At 36.1% G+C, this 20,787-nt stretch overlaps 1 protein-coding gene across 1 annotated transcript in view; it reads left to right on the top strand.

Moving 5' to 3' along the window:
* The window catches only part of ds (dachsous cadherin-related 1), a 339,468-nt gene that overhangs the window by 288,655 nt on the left and 30,026 nt on the right, over positions 1–20,787 (top strand). Inside the window, exons 3-4 of the mRNA XM_028174914.2 lie at positions 12,885–13,062; positions 16,609–17,082. Of these exons, the coding sequence (XP_028030715.2) occupies positions 12,885–13,062; positions 16,609–17,082 (652 nt within the window). The remainder of the gene's footprint in view (positions 1–12,884; positions 13,063–16,608; positions 17,083–20,787) is intronic.

The following is a 20,787-nucleotide window of genomic DNA, read 5'->3' as shown; positions in this document are numbered from 1 at the left end:
ACCTTGAGATATAAGTTCAAAGGTTTCAAGTATATTTACAACGGCTGCCCCACCCTTCAAACCGAAAGGTATTACTGCTTCACGGCAGAAATAGGCAGGGTGGTGGTACCTACCCGCGCGGACTCTTAAGTAGTCCTACCAACAGTGACGGAATTTACCTTGTGATGTGTTCATCTCCTCTTTATGAGGACTTCTCTACCCACTTGATACTTGGTGGGCTTCGAACGCGTCCGGCCATGTAAAGGATAAAAATTTTCTATCGTTCGAACAGCTTCATCGTAAACTATATATTTTACATCGTCGTTAAGACATTGCCGTAAATTTATTAATTTTAAACATTTGGTCAATGAATTTATTATATTAATAACGACGTGTCCCGCAGTTTAATTTTAATAGTTATACTTTATAGTGTCGACAGTATAAAGTAATATCAGTAATATCAAAATACTTTGAGAGTTCGTGATCATGAAAACTGTAAATTAGATGAAAAGTTGGATGTTTTTTTAATTTTTTTTTTATTGCCTAGATGGGTGGACGAGTTCACAGACCACCTGATGTTAAGTGGTTACTGGAGCCCATAGACATCTACGACGTAAATGCGCCACCCACCTTGAGATAAGTTCTAAGGTCTCAAGTATAGTTACAATGGCTGCCCCACCCTTCAAACCGAAACGCATGACTGCTTCACGGCAGAAATAAGCGGGGTGTTGGTACCCACCCGCGCGGACTCACAAGAGGTCCTACCACCAGTAAAAATAATACGAAAATAATAAAACGAAAAAAGGTTTATGGAAGTATACGTAAAAGTAAATAGTTTTAATAATAATAAATAGTTTTAACTTTATACCATTAAATTACTTAAAATAAGAACTTACCTTACTGACAGTTAGTTTACTTACTCTTAGTTTCGTAAGATTGTATTTTAATAACTAAAAAAAACACGCTCAGAATGGGATTAAAATATTATTATTGTATTGTCATATGATGCCCTTAATGCGTGTGCAAATTTCCAAGTTAATCGGACGTTTTGTTGTTGACGAAAATGACGTTCACAGATTCTTTTACAAACATAATATGTGTCTACATACAAAATGAGATCAATGTAGCCAGATAAAATATATACTAAGCTTCAAATAGAAAAAGCTTCAAGTAGGTTCTATAAAATCTATTTTGTTTGATTTTTTTTATTTTTTATTATTGCTTAGATGAGTGGACGAGCTCACAGCCCACCTGGTGTTAAGTGGTTACTGGAGCCCATAGACATTCACAACGTAAATGCGCCACCCACCTTAAGATATAAGTTCTTAGGTCTCAAGTAAGTTACAACGGCTGCCCCACCCTTCAAACCGAAACGCATTTCTGCTTCACGGCAGAAATAGGCAGGGTGGTGGTACCCACCCGCGCGGACTCACAAGAGGTCCTACCACCAGTAAAAAACTCGAACATAAGCCAAAAAACGAAAAGACAACATAATTTAGTGTTCATTCGGAATTAAAAAAATAAAACCAAAAAAAATCTTTCCAAACAAAATTTCCTGATGGCTCCAAACGCTGGGCAAATATTTGTTAACTCCTCAAACATTGGAACCGACCATTGTACCAACACACCTTCGATACAGTATTATAATAATACAATATAGAATTAACGATTTGTTTTAGCATAGCATCGTGTTGTGCGCGACGGGACGCCGACACTTTTGTAATTAATAGTACATTACACCATTTAATAAAATCTTAAATTTTTGTCTGTTTGTGCACCGCTACAACGTTTTAGATGTAAGTTTGTAACCGGTAGGCTTCTGGCATTGCCAATTTCCATGAGAAACGGCATAAATGCGGTCAATATAGTGGTATATTCGGCAGCGCTTGAAAGCAAAAAGAACGTACTACATCGTGCTATAAAAATTCAAGAAATCTTACAAGCTAATCATTTAAGTTTCGAATAACAGCATTTGGCGGAATATGATATTCTCTTCGTAGTTTTTACCGCTGCGCCTAACGATAACAGTAGCGTTTTCTAAAATACTGTTACGCCGGTAAGAGTAACGCCATCTAACGCCGAATAGCAGAAACTAACATCAAAGGAAGTAGTAAAATCGAGAACGCCGCGAAGTACAACTCCATCTATTGTCAGATAGCTCAAACACACATTGAAGCTACACTCGCCTTGCGCAGAATATTCTCGATAAATCTAAGGTTGTCGTATTGACTATAAAAGCGTTGCAGAGATGGCACGAAGTCAGTTAGTAATCGGAACTACTTAAAGCGAAACAGCGAACGGATCACCTAAAGCGAAGCAGAAGAAGTGAATTGAGAATTTTAAAGTGTTCGTTAAGTGTCCTAAGTGTTAATACAGTCTCAATTTATACTTCAGTAGAATTTTTATTTATCCCGAATCCCAGCGCGTAATAAGACTTAATGTATTTTTTCTACCTAAGCTTGTAGCCTTAACAGGCGAGCTTTCGGGGCTCTAACCTGGAGGCGTTGCTAATACTAGCCCTAGCAAGAGCAGTGCTTCTCTTATCTCGTAGAGAATCTACCACCGGATCTGAAACGCGACCTACTGAGAAGATCCGGCAAGAAACTCAGTGGGCTGTGTCTATGGGTTAATATATAGCTATGAGATATAGCTTCTTAAGGTTACCAGCACAAATAGGCAAAAAAACTTTACTTCTGTATTAATATACTCTAGTAATATTTAAAAAGTAAATTCGGGTATATAATATATACATAATATACGAAACATTATTTAAAAAAACCAGATTATTTTATCTGCACGATCAATCTCTTTTTCATAAATATATTATTGTCGCTGCTTATGAACATCGCAACCTCACGATCGAGTGTAACTCGATACTGGCGTAAAAACAACATCGGATAATATGTGTCAACACATTTACATATCCCTTCGTACGAGTAAGCACTCTTTATTTATGCGTTTGCTAAAATCTACATAAATCTCCGTGAATTTCTCGATATTTAAATTGGAAATTTCTGCGCACTTTTCCTCGTCAAAGCTCATTGACATTTTAGGTTTTGGTATTCTAAACAGCTTATGTAGTCTGTGTTACTTATGACATTGACAGCTGAACTATAACTGTCATGTAGTGGATATATTCGTAGGTATATAATCTATGGTATGCACTTTTGGCGGTAAGTAGTATAGCTATGTCAAATATCATGTTCTGTCAATGTAATTGATTTATTGGATTTAAATTTATAAATAGTGTCTTGTTTACCGATCAGTATATCTGAAAGTGTAAAAAGTAATGTAATAAAAATCGTTAGACTGCTCTGGTTCCTTCAAAACTGCTCAATTCTTCATAATCTTCCACCATACATTTTAATTTGCGTATTAAAACGACAGACTGATGATGAAGACGCAGTGTTACAGATCTAAATCCTGACCTACAGACTTCTCTGAATACATATAAGTGCCAAATCGAAATAGCTAATTGATACGGTTAGTTAATTTTAATTTTCTAAAGCTCATTCACGGATTATTTGAGGCGGCATCGTGTGACCGCATGCAAGTGCATCGCGACCGCATTGTATCGGGTGTCGTTTCCGCAAGTGTGACTCCGGCTTAGTGACGGGAAAAATCGATTATTCAGAAAATCGATTATTCAGCATTGTTTATTGAGATAATATGAATCATGTTCTATACTAATTTTTTTTATGATGTTTATATTTATGTGTAGTGAATAAAAAACGTATATTTATATTAAAAACGTTTGGTAAATTACTTAATAATTGTAATACTTTCAAGTAAAATTTACGTTTTTTATCAAAAATACTAAGAAAAGCCACAAAATAAGCTTCATAAATTTCCTTATAAACTTTGCTTAGTATCAATTATTGGTATTGATAAATCATCAGACAACATACCTGTGCTGCTGGGCATAAGTCTTCTCGAAGATCCGCCATGAAAGACCGGTCCTACGCGACTATGGGATTCCTATAAATATTAAATAATATTAAAGAGTATTCGGTAACATAAAATTCTTTAAATCAAATTCAAAGTATTCTCTTTTCTAACATCACTTGCTTGTTGTAAGATTTATTTATTAGACTGTACTAGAGTATGCTGCACGCATCCGGCATAAAGTTACTTATTATTTAACATCAGCTATTTAATATATTATTGTGTACTCGTATTTGTCTGCTCATTTTTAAGTGCTCCCTTGGGGTCAGTGAAGCGTACCTACTTTGATAAATGATGTTAAAATATAAATTGTGCTGTATAGCAGCTAATTAAAAATACTCTAATTTAAGCTAATTAAATATAATATATTATAAATTACAGTTTTCCCATCCCTATAATGTCGGCTGGCCACCCTGCTGACATACGTTGACACTTCACATGCTCACATCGGATTACCAATAAAATGCGTATATTTATACTCGGGTAACACCTACGCGTCAATTGGAATTATTTTTCCCTTTTAAATATTGTTAAGTTATTCAATTTGAGTTTGATTTTGTTTTTGGTAACACTCAATAAATACTGCAAAGGGATTAGTGTTTGCGCAGCCAATGTGATTCATGTGTCGTTTCGTTTTCTTATTTTCGCTGATATTTATATTAAGGGGACCTCTTCAAAATATCTTTATAAGGACTAAAAATAAAATAAAACGTACCACATTGTACATTTGAATTTGTAGCTCGCTATCTGCAGTATCTTTTACACGCGAGAGATAAAAAAGCGATGTTCATTATTTTCTTTGACCTCAAAAATTAAGTCCAAAAAACAGTACGTTTCAAAAACTTGAAATATTTAAATGAGGTATTCAAACACTCGAATTAAAGATAATTATTAAAAAAGTGTTCATTTTAAAATCTGCAACGTCGTATATGCATGTTGAACTAAATAACATTAAGCCTTCCGGAAGCAGCTTTAAGGGTGACTTTTGGTTGCACAAATACGGATTTGTCCGACCTAACGTATTTCGGCGTCTCATGTTGCGAGTTATATTCAAGAATTCGGGGCACAAATTTCGATGTACCTTTTTTAATTACCTTGAAATCGTTGCTTTGGTATTCTTACGTTTAACGTTTCAATACTAAGGTTTACTTTCATTTGTAAAACAAAACTAATAATACTACAAATCTCTTGGGTCGACTATCTATAGACTGTACTTATTGAAAATAATTTTCTAAATCTTATAATATATTATCAATACTCTATTATTTTGATCGTTCCTACGAAGTGGCATGTTAAATGGGGCTTACATAGATTGCATGTGTATTTCAGAATGAATAAACAATAGTAGACTTAATTGTGTTTTCTGTTATACACAGATATATATTTCTGTTATATATGTATAATATTAAAAATTAAAATTAAGATTAAAAATTCAACAGTAACTAAACAGTATTAATAAACTATACAAAACTGAACTCTATCTTTACTCAATGACAGACTTCACTACATAACACTGAATGACACAGAAGAAAAAATATTTTTAAAAACTAAAGAGCTTTAAAACTCAAGAACGGTTTTTTGAAAACCTGTAAACTCGTGCTGTGATAAAATTAAGATATTAGTAAACCACGTGATAATTTAAAGAAGAAACTTACAATAAAGCTGTCTTTCCCAAAGTGGGCGATAACGTCCCCTTGTGGGCGCTGAAGGCCTAAAGGGGGAGACCAGGAAAAAAATAGAGGCCTTATGTAGAGGCTTAGGAGGATCGCCTCCTGTCGCTAATCACGCCTGTAATTTTATCTAGGAGGACTCTTAGACACCGACTGAGCTTCCGCTATAGTGTTTATTTAAGTAGGTGAAAAAATGGGAGCGCTAAAAAATAATTTATTCTCAAAGTGGGCAGTAGACAAAATAAGTTTGCGGACCTCTGCAATAAAGGGTATGGACCATAAAACATAATATAATATTATTACAAAAAAAGAACATTTTGGGATAACTTCATGCAGTCGAGCAGTCGATTTAATCTTTCGGTATTTTCCTTGCACGACTTATGTTACGCAATAATAAGCTACGCACCTGTTCAATATTAATTATGAAATTATGTCTCAAACCTTACATTATTCATCCCTGTATTTCCACAGAAACTTGAGAAACATGATTATATTAATATAATGTTAATCTATTCGGTCACGGTGTGGTATTAACGGCCATATCTTACGTTTTTAAATAATATACTATGAAAAATTTATATGTCCGGAGTACGCATCAATATTAAGCGTTGATTTTGCTTGAAGTATATACATATTTATAGAAGATAGAGAATGTATAAGTACTTATCATTAAAAAAAGGGTGCGTATACTTATGTACGCGCGTAAGAAGTTATACTTTATTTTTATTAAAATTATGTCTGTTTTTTATTTAAATTTTAATCAATTTGAAAAAAAATCGATTAAACAACATCCTCAAACACGCATATTCGACATCCTTTTTCTTGACATTGTATAAATTCGGTAATTCTCGGTACGGTTCGGAAAGTTCACCTGCGGCTATATTAAGTCTCGCCAAGTTACGTCGGTCGTATTGTAATGAGCGATTTAGTGGGCAACTTCATTCTGTTAATTTTGTGTCACGGTGCGCGCGCATCGTAAAATTTCACTCTCATCAGTTTTTCATAACGCGCCTAAAGAAGTATAACTTCAAATATTCAAGTTCCAATTTATACGTCACGTATTTTATATTGGGTTCGTAAATTTTTACAAATGTCCAATCAGAATCAGCTCTGTAGATCATTTAGATGTTTGAAATAGCGATAATAATGCAATCGATACTTCGAACTCTTATTGCAGTGTGGTCGACAGATTTTGCGAGTAGCTGTTAGCAAATCCCACCCCTCCTGGCCCTTGCTCGCCCACCTCCCCTGGTAAAACTGGAATGGCCACCAGTAAACTCTCAAAGATAAAAAAAAAAGATTTTGCGAAATGTGAGCTGGAACAACTAATAGCCATTAATATTTTTATTACGCAAGTGTATCTAAATTTCAACTATAGATTTAGCCCCGAGTCCATCCCTGGTATTGTCCTGTAGACAGTTTATACGCTTGGTGTTTTGTTGTTCGACTTTTTTTCCTTTTAAAGCGGACAATTTTTAAAAAGGTTCCATGTTTGATACTATTATTGTGTGCCAATCAGCTTGAATTACAATGTCCTTTACGAATGTCCCAACTCAACGACTGTTGTTTTGGGCGGACTTCGTAAAACTGCAGTCCAGTTGTCGTCTTTTGGGTGAAGTTCTTCTTTTGCTGTTCCATTTTATGTTTGGCGTACAAAGAAATTTAAGAAAATAACGTGACGCACCCCTATTTGTGACATTGAAAAGATCATAATTTTAATAACAAATTATTTCAAAATTTACCCTGGTATTTATGAATTACTTAAAGACTCATCTGCGGTCATTGTTAAGATAAGATCTATTTAAACGCATCTGAAATCATTAGATGCCGAACCAAAAAAAAATGTTGTGAATAAAGTACACTCTATAAAATGTATACTTAAATTCATTTTACTTATCTATTGCCTTTGTGCCTACAAACGAGCAAACGACCCACCTGATGGTAAGTGGTTACCGTCGCTCATGGACGTCAGCAATACCAGAGGTAGAGCCAAGTCGCTGCCTCCCACTAAACTCCTCCATTCAAACCTTGGATGGTGCAATAGACATAGACGAGAGCTTTAGGTACAATTTCAACCTACCCTCAAGGACATACGAACATCATTCACTTCGACATCATTAACGAAAAAGGCTCAAATTGAAAAAAAACAAAAAAAAACATAACGCTTGAATCTCTAAAATCCATTAATGCGGCGTTCGTTTTGTTTCATTAAACTCAAGAAACCGGTACCGGTGAGACTAATTGAGACGTTAGTGACAATATTAAAAATGACCTAACATGTTCTGTAAAGGTTTAATAAGTAGTGCCGTGAGTAAACGATAAATCTCATTGTGAAGGCCGTTATCTGTCCATGTAGGGACGTTCCGATACAGTCAAAAGTATCGATAGCTTCTCGACTGAGCGTAAATCATGTTTAGGATATTACTCATTTAATATCTTCTTGATTTAGCGGTTTTATTATTGATTTTTAAACAAGACTGTTGATCAGTTGACCATCAGATTTGATGGTAGGACTTACTGGTGGTAGGACGTCTTGTGAGTCAGCACGGGTTGGTACCACCGCCCTGCCTATTTCGGCCGTGAAGCAGTAATGTGTTTCGGCTTGAAGGGTGGGGCAGCCGTTGTAACTATACTGAGACCTTAGAACTCATTTCTCAAAGTGTGTGGCAGTATTTACGTTGTAGATGTTTATGAGTTCCGGTAACCACTTAACAACGGATGGGCGGTGAGCTCGTCTACCCATCTATGGAATAAAAAAAATTTCATTTCATGCCGTCTTTTCGATTGGAAATATTTGCTGGAGTCCATAGATATTAATCATACCATCATCCACTTTGATATATGAAGTCGAATTCTTGTTTTTATTATCATTATGCATAACAGATGCCTTATTTTTGAAACTGAATATAACATAATTGCTTCGCCACCAAAATAGACTGCCTGCTCCAGTCACATACATTTGTTTTCAAATCTTAAATATCGATTACTCAAAGAGCATCCCTTACTGGTGTTCGAAATATCTTTTATAACGTGAAATTGTTCAAAAATTACAAGGGCAATAAAAAAAATAAAAAGAAATTGTTCAAAAATCATATTGAAGTGTAGGAAAGCAATTTCACTTTTATTTACTTAGGCCAGTTTATTACATTTTATAGATAAACAAATTTTCTTGAGTGAGGCACTAGAAAATGACATTAAAGATTGTCATGTGAAAGTTCTGTGGAGCTTTTAAGCCTGTTTAATGTTTGTAATATGTTTGAAAGTATAGATAAGTTCTTCGGTTGAAAATGTGACTTTTAAGAAATGCTTAACCCAATATTTCTGTTACAATTAAAAATCGAATCACATACAGCGCTTAACTTTTATTATACATTTAATTGGCTCTAAAATTCATTTTTAAAGGATAAAATTTTAGAATATCAGTCATCTGAAAACTCGAAAAGTTTTTCATTATAAGGTGATCACGTTAACGGTGAAAAATAAATCAAGATATTTTCAACCCTTTTAAAATGTATGTATACCATAGAAAATTTGCACAGATACACAAATTTAAATTCAAATTATCGTTTAGTTTTGAATATCTGTTTTTGCTCCATTTAAATGCAATTATATTTCAAACTGAAACCTTTAAAATTGCCCACAATCAAAACTTAAAATCAATTCAGCTAAAAAAACACGTATGTCGCAAAAATCATTAAAAAAAAACTTTAAACTCAGAGTAGAATGAAAGACGTAAATATGTCACGTCTCCCGGTCGGGAGAACCACAAATTTCACAGCACCGGCTCCAGAACCGGACCAACCTTTCCGACAGTACGACATGCGACAGTGCAATCAATCTATAGCATCTGGGATTCAAAATGTATAAAGCAAAAAACGGATTTCAATTTTAGTACAGGGTGGCCCATAAGTCCTTTGATATGAAAAAAAAATTATTAAAATAAAACTAATTACATTATGAATTAAATTTTTATTTACATAAAAAGCTTAAAAAACGGGAATTCTTTTTTGAAAATAACATCTCCTAAATGTAATCCGTTGCGATCACGGCACTCTTGCAAACGACGTCTAAAATTGTCGATGACTGCGCGGCACGTCACTGCTGAAATGCTTGTCATTTCTCTGCGGATGTTTTCTTTTAGGGCCTCAATTGACCGCGGGTTTGTGTCGTATACTTTAGCCTTAAGGTAGCCCCACAAAAAAAAATCCATCGGGGTCAGATCTGGACTACGTGGAGGCCAGGAAATGTCTCCTCTCTTAGAGATAACTTTGCCAGGAAAAAGTTGACGGATAACGGGCATAGCAGTGTTAGAGGTGTGAGAAGTGGCCCCATCCTGTTGAAACCACGTCCTGGCATTAAAGCCTGAAAAGTTTTGCAATTCTGGTATGAAAAACTCTTCGATCATAGCCACATATCGCTCCGACGTAACAGTAACTGCGCGCCCTCTGCCATCCTCAAAGAAGTAGGGCCCTAGGATACCATGGGCTGACATAGCGGCCCAAACAGTCACTTTCGGACTATGTAAGGGCTTCTGATGCTTAAGTTTTGGATTGATAGGGCTCCAATAGCGGCAATTTTGTTTACTAACATGCCCGTTAAGATGGAAATGAGCCTCGTCAGAGAACATTATGTTATTGAAGGAAGTAAACCGATTCAACATTTCATTCGCATAATTTTGTCTTTGAATACCCTCAGTTTCCTTTAATTCTTGAACCAACTGAATTTTGTAAGGGTGCATATGTAAATCTTTCTTCAAAATCCGTTGTAACGATGTCCTGGATACGTTTAATGCTCTGGCGCGCTTACGAGTTGACTGTGTCGGATTTTCGCGAATAGACTGTGTCACTGTGTCTATGTTTTGTTCCGTACGTGACGTCCTTGGGCGACCCAACCGCGGTTTATCTAACGTCGAACCGATCTCCTCGAACTTAGCAACCCAGTTCTTAATCGTTTGAAGAGTTGGAGTGTCGTCAAAGTTGTGTAAACCTTTGTGTTCTCGAAATTTACGCCGCGCAACGGTTGCCGAATTGTCGTTTTTATAAAACTCGCGCACACAAAACGCACGGTCCGCTCCGGTAAAACGCTCCATCGCGACTAAATTCCCAGAAACGTAAGTTACTCCCCCCGCTTCCCCTGCACCGCTCACGCGCGCCCTGTTCGTTTTATTCAAATTTTACTTTTCAAAGGACTTATGGGCCACCCTGTATAAGGTATAATACGTCGGGATTGATGACGAATTACACGTAGGTAGTTTAAAAAAAATGCGAATAGTTCATGCTTCTTTGACCACAAAATTATAATATTATGCAACAGTTGTTTTTAACTTCTGCTGAAAAGAGCACATTCACTCTGAAAGACTATTTCGTTGCATTTGCATTAGCAGTACAGTTTTTATAGCCAATACAATTATATATGAAATTGATCCGAATGGTCCATGGGAATATCATCATATTTATTACTCCTGCAGTGACAGTACATGATAAAATAACAGAGATAAGGGAACTGTATCCAAACATGAGAACAAGTGGTAGGTTGGTGAATCACTTTACGAGAATAGTGAAGACAAGTATTAAAAATATATTTGTCGTCAAATTACTTTCCATCCAAAGTGAGATGATTAAAAATTTAAGTGTGAAGTTGTTTTTCTCTAAAAAGACAAACAATGTATAGGATGCCTTTAAAATCGAAACTAATTTTCATATCTAAAAGACAAATAAAATAACGTCAGAAGAATATTGAGTATTAGCAATGAAAGCATATCAAATTTAACCTTATGAACTCTTTAATAACCAAGTAATTTATATCAATGACCAACCAATGTTAATAAGACGCTCGCAAGAATGAAACCATTAGCGGAATCACTAAAACTAACACTGTTTCGCACTAACAAAATCTTAATGTAACTTTAGACCGTATCTTCGAAGCACGAAAGTTTAAAATCTTGTAAAATACACTTCACACATTCAGACACCGCCATTTATCTTAGCATTGGACGCGAATGCAATTAATCAAGAAGCGTTGTCACGTACGTAATATCCAGGAGATAAAGAATAAACGATGATTTTAAGCTAATTATCAACGATGTACGGCGTCCTCTTTTTGGTCACTTAACACCTACAAGTCAATTTGTCGGCTGCTCTCTTTTAGCGTTCATATTACGTCTGCATTATATAGATTTTCTTTAAAGTTCCATTATCTTTGGCTACCTCAGAGTTTCATTATCTCTGTCTTCAGTCTGGACAGGTTGCTATGTATTACTTGGTGTTGATTTATTTCGAGGTCTGCTCCTCGGTATTATCGTCGTATCAAGTATGTTTCGTACTGTTTATTTTTTAATGAGCCATGTCGATGATATCTCGTTTTATTTGACTTTCAAGATCTTCATTTCGTTGGTTTATTTCTTTCACAATTAATTGCTCTCCATTACCAATATATTTTATTCGTAATGTTTTAAGGTTCTTAGTTAAGTTAGCATTCGCGAAAACCTAGTTTGCATCAAGCAAATTAATTTCGATATAAAATAAGGTTTTATAGTTAAACGAATACCTTTGGACCTCACACTCAGAGGATCAATTCACGTGAAATAAATGGCTTTAATTAATTACGATTCCTATCTCGACTAGCTGGTAGAGGTAGCAATTAGTCGCAGTGCATTTACCAGGAGTCTCAGTAAGAAACCTTTTGTTACACGCCAATTGATAATCTGTACGTACAAATATCCTAATAAATCCTGTATAAAGGATACAAGTTCTAAAATTACGCATATTTATAAAGATACTTTTAATTACTTTTTTTTATGATGTCATTATTTTTACTCGTTAATTTTATTACTTTGCGTTGGTGGTCGACTCTCCTCTTCTGACTAGAAACACATTTTTGCTCGTGTCATTAAATATTTTAAAACGAATAGCCCGCGAATTTGTTCAAACATTTAAAATTTCGTGCATAAACTAGATTAAAGTAGAAAATATAATTTAACACGGTTGAGGATCTTGCGAATAAAAGCATGTGTGTTTGCTTGGAAATATTCAAAAGGTAAACGACTATCTACTTTCTTTCTTCTCTTCTCTCATCTTTAATGAAAGTATCTTTACATTTTTTGGTAACTAGCTCCAGCTAGCCAGCTCTCGCTCCCACCATAGGGTCACTATTACTGTAGTTCCTATTAATTATAGGAAACTTCGATCTAATCTCTTAAGATCAGTGAGAAAATACAGAACCTCCCAGCCATAAATTATGGCCATACATATTTTTCCCTTCAACTACTAATATTACGTATTTCATTCACAGATGTCTGCCATTGATCCTGATTGTGGTGTCAATGCTCTCGTCAACTACACACTGGGAGACGTTTTGGCGAAGACCAGATTCTCAGTGAAACCGGACACAGGAGAACTTTGCGTGACTTCGCCCTTGGATTACGAAGATACCAGTGAATATGAGTTTCCAGTCATTGCTACCGATAGAGGTTGGTATATATTAGATTTATATAGGGTACAAAATTATAATTCACCTAGAAAAAGAAACTTAAATAAAAGTATCTGGACAATGTGAATATAACAATAATTTTCTGGAATTGTAAACTTTTTTTTATTGTACAAGATGCGTGGAGGATGCGTGTCTTATTTCGATTTGATTGCTTACCAGAATTCATAGGTATGACCACGTAAATTATGCCAATCACCATTGAGGCACGAGGTTGTATTCTCAAAGTTCTCAAACGTATATATGACACTTAACATAGCTATACTTTCTTCTTCGTCGCTTTCTTCATTGCTGAAGGTTGTGTCCCTGAAACTCGACCGTTGCCATACAAGTATAGCTATACAAGCCTTTTAAATAAATTCGTCTAATTTTTCACTATTGGTAGGACCTCTTGGGAGTTTGCACGGGTAGGTATCACCACCCCGCCTATTTCCGCCGTGAAGCAGTGCGTTTCGGTTCGAAGGGTGGGGTAGCCGTTGTAACTATACTGAGAACTTAGAACTTATATCTCGAGGTGGGTGGTGCATTTACGTTGTAGATGTCTATGGGCCCCAGTAACCACCTAACACCAGGTGGGCTGTGAGCTCGTCCACCCATGTAAGCAAGAAAAAATAATAATTAAAGATCCCAATTGTTCCCGAAAAAAATATTTACTCTAGCAGCGACATACATATTGATTCACATTGATATAATCAACCTAGAAAATTTGATATGGTAAATATTTAACGGACAATTAGATAATTGGAAGAAACGAATTTTATTATTGAAATAAGAATGAACGATTTTCGACTTTATTTCGTCTAAATCATATTTTATATTGGTATTGAGGAGTAAGGGGGGGGGGGGTGGTTATCAGTCTCTACGGATGCAGGCCATTACTTTACCAATGTATGCTGCGAAAACGAACCTGTATCTCTAGTGTGAAAGAGCGCTATTTCAAGGCAATAGAGATGTTATGTCGTTGGGAATAAGACTGTTTACATCATACACGCACTAAGAACTCTAATAGTCACCGTCCATTACAAAAAAGAAAACGAAAAATAATATGTAAGTGATGAAGATTTTGCAAAAATAAAACAATTACAAAATTCGAATTCAATTGATTAGGTGGTATCGGTTTAAATGGATTTAACTAATAATTTGTTTGAGGTGATTAATCACGAAACTAATTTACAAGATAGCTAGATTAGCTAGAAGCGCGAACGGAATGTTGTCCTACTTTGTAAATTGAACAAGTATACGAGAACGTTACATACTATATAATATGTATATATTCTGTATCTAATATTAATTAATCAAATAATTAATAATAAGTACTGGATGAGACATTAAGTTGTAGTATTTTAAATGGTTTTTTTTTTCCGTTCTGAATTATCCTAAGCGGACAGAGCCTTAGCGGTTGCCAATATGTAATAGTGGACGGCGTTATGCGAAGAAGAAACATGAGTAACTAAAAATTAGGTTAACTCGATTCTAATTCAATTGGTTTTTTTAAGCTGATAAAAGAGCTCACCGCTTATCTGATATTAACTGATTACCGAATATTTGCCGCCACCCACCTTTAGACAATATGTACTATTGTTTCACGGCAGAAATGGGCAGGGTAATGCTATCTACCCATTTGGGCAAAAAAAACGCTCATCATTAAATCATTGATAGTACTAATCGTCAAAGAACAGTATCGAATTTATTGTACAAATCATTTTTGTGACTTTTTTGACCTGATAAAGCACTGAAATAAAGCTGCATTTTGCGTTGCTGAAAGCGCCACGGTGAAAAATTGTAGCGAGAAGTCATTTAGTACTACTTTTTATGTGAGCAATATGTATGCAGGTATTTAGCGCGCCATATTTTCAAGAGAGTCGTATTTTGGTTGCAAGAGATATTTTGTTTGGTTCATCCTGGAAATGTCATGGAGAATTAATCTTTTAGTTGACAGCTGTTAGTTATTTAAAGGCATTGTTAATAGCAGTGGTAAATTTCGACTTTCCCTGCACGTATGCCGGCAGAAGGGCGTGATTTATTCTACTACAAAATGTCCGCTTATAATGAACAGTTTTTGTACTCCGATCACCGACGTCAATAATTTGATTAAAGGCAATATTTATTCGGCAAGTAAACCGAAATGACATCATTCTCGTTAATCAAACAGTCAATGGCATCGGTGCAAAGTTCCCATTGCTCAGAATGTGACCGGCGGATTGTCGGGTCCCGAATAAATTCCGCAAACGTCTTCCGAGTCGGCTCCGTTCTGATTCATGGGGCGAGAAACGAACGACTATTAACTTCCTCTCTTTTTTATTTGGACCAATGCGGTGCATCTTTGTGGAGCCGCCCGCCTGCATGTCCGAGAATTTGGGAAACGTTTTCGGCCGTGTATGTATAAGGGCCACAAATTGAACGATACAGGTACATACCTACAGCAGCTGAGTAGTGCTGTCTCGTGTTCACCATTGTTCCTATTAAGGACTTAAAGACACATTAAATTTTTCGTAATTTTAACAAGTCTCCGAAATATATAAAGATTGTCAAGAGTTTGTTTTTACAAAAATATCAATAACAAATTACCAACTAATAAACTAAGAATTTTAAACGAGATCATGATAATAGCATTTTGCACAACTATCAGCGCCCATAGGTGGTAGGACCTCTTGTGAGTCCGCGCAGGTGGGTACCACCACCCTGCCTATTTCTACTGTGAAGCAGTAATGTGTTTCGGCTTGAAGGGCGAGGCAGCCGTTGTAACTATACTTGAGACCTTAGAACTTATATCTCAAGATGGGTGGCGCATTTACGTTGTGGATGTCTATGGGCTCCAGTAACCACTTAACACCAGGTGGGCTGAGAGCTCGTCCAGCCATCTAAGAAATAAAATAAATATATATACTTATTATAGTTTTTCGTTCTTATAGTTGCGGTAATATTTTGAAATAAAATCATGTTTGACGACATTATGTTGTACTAAAAAGCACGTTCGGAATCCTTCTCACGCGTTCTCCAACATTTGGTCGTGCGATTACAGCACTTAGTTTATAAAATGATATTGTTTACAGAATACAATGTAACGAAATGTGCTGCTACACATAGAATAAACAGTTTTGACCCTTTAAAAGTCTCAACAAGTACAGCAAGCGATGAGTTTTGAAAACATCACCGCATATTTTTTGCTAAAACACCATGAATGTATTTAAAAGTATTACGTAGCCATTTCTTATTACGGTAAACATGATTGGATAATTAATTCCTTATTCGTGTATCTATGACCTTGAATATTTTTTTCTCGTAACAAAAGAGAAATAAAAAAACGTGGTAACAAATCAAACGGTCGGGCCCCACGTCTTGCATTCATGTAAGTACGTTGTAACTGAGATGAGCACCGACGGGCACACGCAACCAATAAAACCTTACAATTATTCTCGCTAACATTTGCAAAACTCGTTGACAACGGAATAAATCAAGCCGCTGTCAATTAAACATAGCATTACATGGATACGAACAATCAAACGACCAATTATATATTTATTTGCAGGAGGGCTGTCCACGACCGCCGTTGTGAAGATCCAACTGGTCGATATCAACGACAACGCACCAAGCTTCACCGTTAAAGATTACAATGTGTCATTGAAGGAAGGACGGATATCATCTACCGAGCCAATAGTGGCGGTGTCGGCCACAGACACTGATTCGGGAAGATTCGGAACGATCACTTACAGAATTATCAGTGGGAACGAGAACGATATTTTTAGGATAGATCGGAGCAGCGGAGAGATACTAGTTACGAAGCCGGCTTTGATTGATAAAGATAAGAAGTTCCGTCTTGAAGTATCTGCTACTGATGGAGGAGGTCTGGCGGCACCGCAGAATGCTGCAGTCCACATGACTGTCATTCCCGCGGGAGTTGGTACGGCGCTATTCGATAAACCAAGATATAATTTTCGTGTGAAAGAAGACATAAGGATTGGAGCTTTCGTTGGAAGTCTAAAAGCCACAGCTAACGACAGAGGTGAGTGATTCCATTAAATTTAATTTCTCTTGTCATTTATACACCATCTTCGTACATTGAACAATAAATTAATGTTCAAATCGCTTTAAGCTAAATGTGTGCTTAAATTATTTTGCCACTTCTTTATTATAATACCCAATTATATATACAATACAATACTCCTAAATCCGTTTTGTAATAACTTAAGAAAAATATTTGACCGTGCTTTGTCTAAATAAAAACGATCTCATCCATTACATAATTAAAAGCCAAATACCTAAGACTTAGCTTGCGTATAGGAGCTCGCGTTATTCATATATTGACAGAGCCGATTTTTTATTTGACAAAATATTTAAACAAAACGGGTTCATTACCTTTCTAGGAAAGGGCACCACAATGAAATTACACGGAAACTCACTTCGTATAGAGTCAACAGTTGAAGGGAAAGCGTGTTGATGGCGATCATATTATAGCTTCATTTCGCTTTAACAAATTTATTGAAATCGTGTCGTCATTACACAGCTTAAGCTATAAGCGATTGGTTTTTTTTTTAAATAAAATTACCAGTACTATTTCCAAGAAGCCAATCTTACAAACATAATTTCCCGTGAATTTTTTTCACTAAGTAGTCTGAAAGAGTTATAGCTTTTGGCTGCATCTTCTGTGGATCAGTAAACATTTTAGTCCATCATCGTTCATCATGCACTAGTAGTGGAGTGTAATGCATTCCAGCGTGGGTAGATACCAGATTTTTGCCGCGAACCAATCATGCCTTCCTGATTATTTAATAATAACAATAATTTTATTGGTATGGATATACTGGAATATCCATACAGACTCAATTAAACGTCTTAATCTTGTTCTTCTGAGTCGGTTTCTTCATTGGTGAAGGTCGTGTCTAGTTTGAAATGATAACCACTCGATGCACCATGAGTATACTTCTCCGCGTCTTCCTGTCCTCGGCGGTGTTTATAGCCTCGGTTATTGGCAGGTCGGTGAGCGTTAGCTTATAAGAAAAGATAAACAGCTAACTATACAATCTTAGTGTTGCTGACATGAACAGCGGTAACCATTCAGCCTCACGTTAAAAAGTAGTTCTCAACAGCAGAACCTTCAAATCTCATTATACGAAAATTACTTCTATACTGTTTCATCTACAAATTTTGCTCCCTTTTATTGTGTTAAGTAATAAAAATTCTAACCAAATGAATCAAAAGTTTGGATATTTATTCTCTTTTTTCTTTCAATGTTTTCAACATCACCTCTCTAAGGTGTGAACGCAAGTTAACAGTGTCAAATCGTTTTGGTTTCGTGGTCGAATGGCAAATAACTCTACCCTCAAATCTGTCGGCTTATTACAGCCAGTTTTCTTGCAGACTGTATTGATACTACTCCGTAAAAATTAAATTATGAAACATTATTATTTAAATGGATAATTATTGAACGTAACGACGTTCAATGAGGGGTATCATACATTTTTATTTTCCTCGCTAGATGGGTGGAAGAACTCATCTAAGTGTTATCCGAAGCCCATGAACTGCTTCTAAGCTTGTCAAAACCATATCTTTCAAATGGAAAATTCAAATTTTTTTTTGGGATAAAACAACTTACGACAAACCTTCAAAAATAGTTTGAGTTGAAGCGATGTGAGGTACGAATATTATTTTGATTATTGACGTTTATTCCATACGAAACCGTTCACAGATCAATGCAAAAGCACACGCGTCCGGATTTTTTAAAAAATATAGGTTTTGAATTCAAATGTTTTTATTTATTACAGAAGCCATAAAGTTGATAGAAATTTCGAATCAATCTAATAAAGATACGTAGTATGATGAAATTTGTTTCGCGGATATTATCGTAACTAAAGAATACAGTTACATTTCGGAACTGGATTTCTATTAACGAGTTTTAAAACACTTCGGTGAAGCTGTCTGTGGGTCATCAATGCAATAGCTAGACTAGCGACACCGGATCTTTTCCCGTGGGTGTTCTCGACTAAGAGATTCACCGCAGAGAGAGAAGCAACGTCCTCGGAGTATTATATCAGCGAAAGCCAGTTGACAAATTTACCTTCAGACTCAAAAAAGCTTCGCGTCCGCCTTACAACTAGAAAATGCCAGTTGGCTATACTAGTACCCAATTGTAATACTCGGAAAATGCCCAAACCCGATATCCTCCCATGGGTGTTCTCGACAAAGACATTCACCGGAGAGAGAGAAGCAACATCTTCGGAGAATTGTACCAGCAATAAACAATTGACAAATTTACCTTCAGACTCAAGAAAGCTTAACGTCCGCCTTACCACTAGAAAATGCCAGTTGGCTATACTAGTATCTAATTGTAATACTCCGAGAATGCCCAATCAGTAGTGAGTCCCTTAGTTTCCCTTTAGGACACCCACGAGAAAAGACGCGATGATGTCATTCTATACTGGCATTGATTATTTGAATTCAGTCATGCGATATAGTTTCTCCTGTGTTATACCTAGTTAACTAATAAGCCCCCACAAAATTTTTACAAAAGGTGAAGTATATTAACAATTGATCGAATATTGGATCCAAATCGATGTCCACTGTGATTTTAGTATTTACACAGAAGAAGCTTCTGTAAAAATCTATGCCATATTTAGATGATGACAGTGCTATTTTACTGCTGGTAGGATGACTTGTAAGTTCGCGCGGGTAAATACCACCACCCTGCCTATTTCTGCCGTGAAGCAGTGATGCGTTTCGGCTTGAAGGGCGGGGCAGCCGCTGTACTGTTAAAAGTGAGACCTTACAACTCATGTCTCAAGGTAGGCGGCGGCATTTACATTGTAATTCGGTAATCACTTATAATCAGGTGGGTCGTGAGCTCGTCCACGCACCAAAGCAATATTTTTTTTTATCAGGAAACGTAAGTCGTTCAAGTGATAAAAAATACATTTTTTTTTATACCATACGTCAAGATATCGGTATAGGTATGCGCGCGCACCCGTAATTGCCCATTGTCTGAGTCCGACTCACGACCGTGTGATGTGAGGCCGTCGATTCTGTTCATTTATGATAACACCGTTTTTGGGCTCGTTTTTGAGACGCTATTCATATTAGTACCTGCACCGACATCGCAGAGCATTATTAGTCTATTTTCAGGTGGATACGAAAGCATTTCAATGAAGGCTACTGGTGGTAGGACTTTTTGTGATTCCGCACGGGTAGGTACCACCACCCTGCTTATTTCAACCGTGAAGCAGTAATGTGTTTCGGTTTGAAGAATGGCGCAACCGTTGTAACTATACTGAGACCTTAGAACTTATATCTCAAAGTGGGTGGCGCATTTACGTTGTAGATGTCTATGGGCTCCGGTAACCACTTAACACCAGGTGGGCTGTGAGCTCGTCCACCGATATAAGCAATAGAAACAAAAAGTAAATTCGGTGTGAAATACGGCAATATAGGTGTATAACGTGTTTATAGTATTAAAAGTGGTTTAACTTAAATAGCGTTAATTAATCAGCTTATTCATATTACGACAAAAATATTTGAAGTAATAACAAGATTTTATGTGAAAAAACTAACAACGAATAAAAATATAGTTTAAAAATAATAATAAAAGCCTAGCTTTAAGAAAAATTCGAAGTGAACAGTAAATACAAACATATTTTTTTTAATCTGATCTGATTTATTTTGATGATCCCATTCAAGATATTAAGCCAAAGTAATCAAAAAAGTATAGTGTTATAAC

The sequence above is a fragment of the Bombyx mandarina genome, chromosome 12, assembly GCF_030267445.1.
Source record: "Bombyx mandarina strain Sakado chromosome 12, ASM3026744v2".
Lineage (NCBI taxonomy): Eukaryota > Metazoa > Arthropoda > Insecta > Lepidoptera > Bombycidae > Bombyx > Bombyx mandarina.
This window is presented reverse-complemented; position numbering and strand designations above follow the sequence as displayed.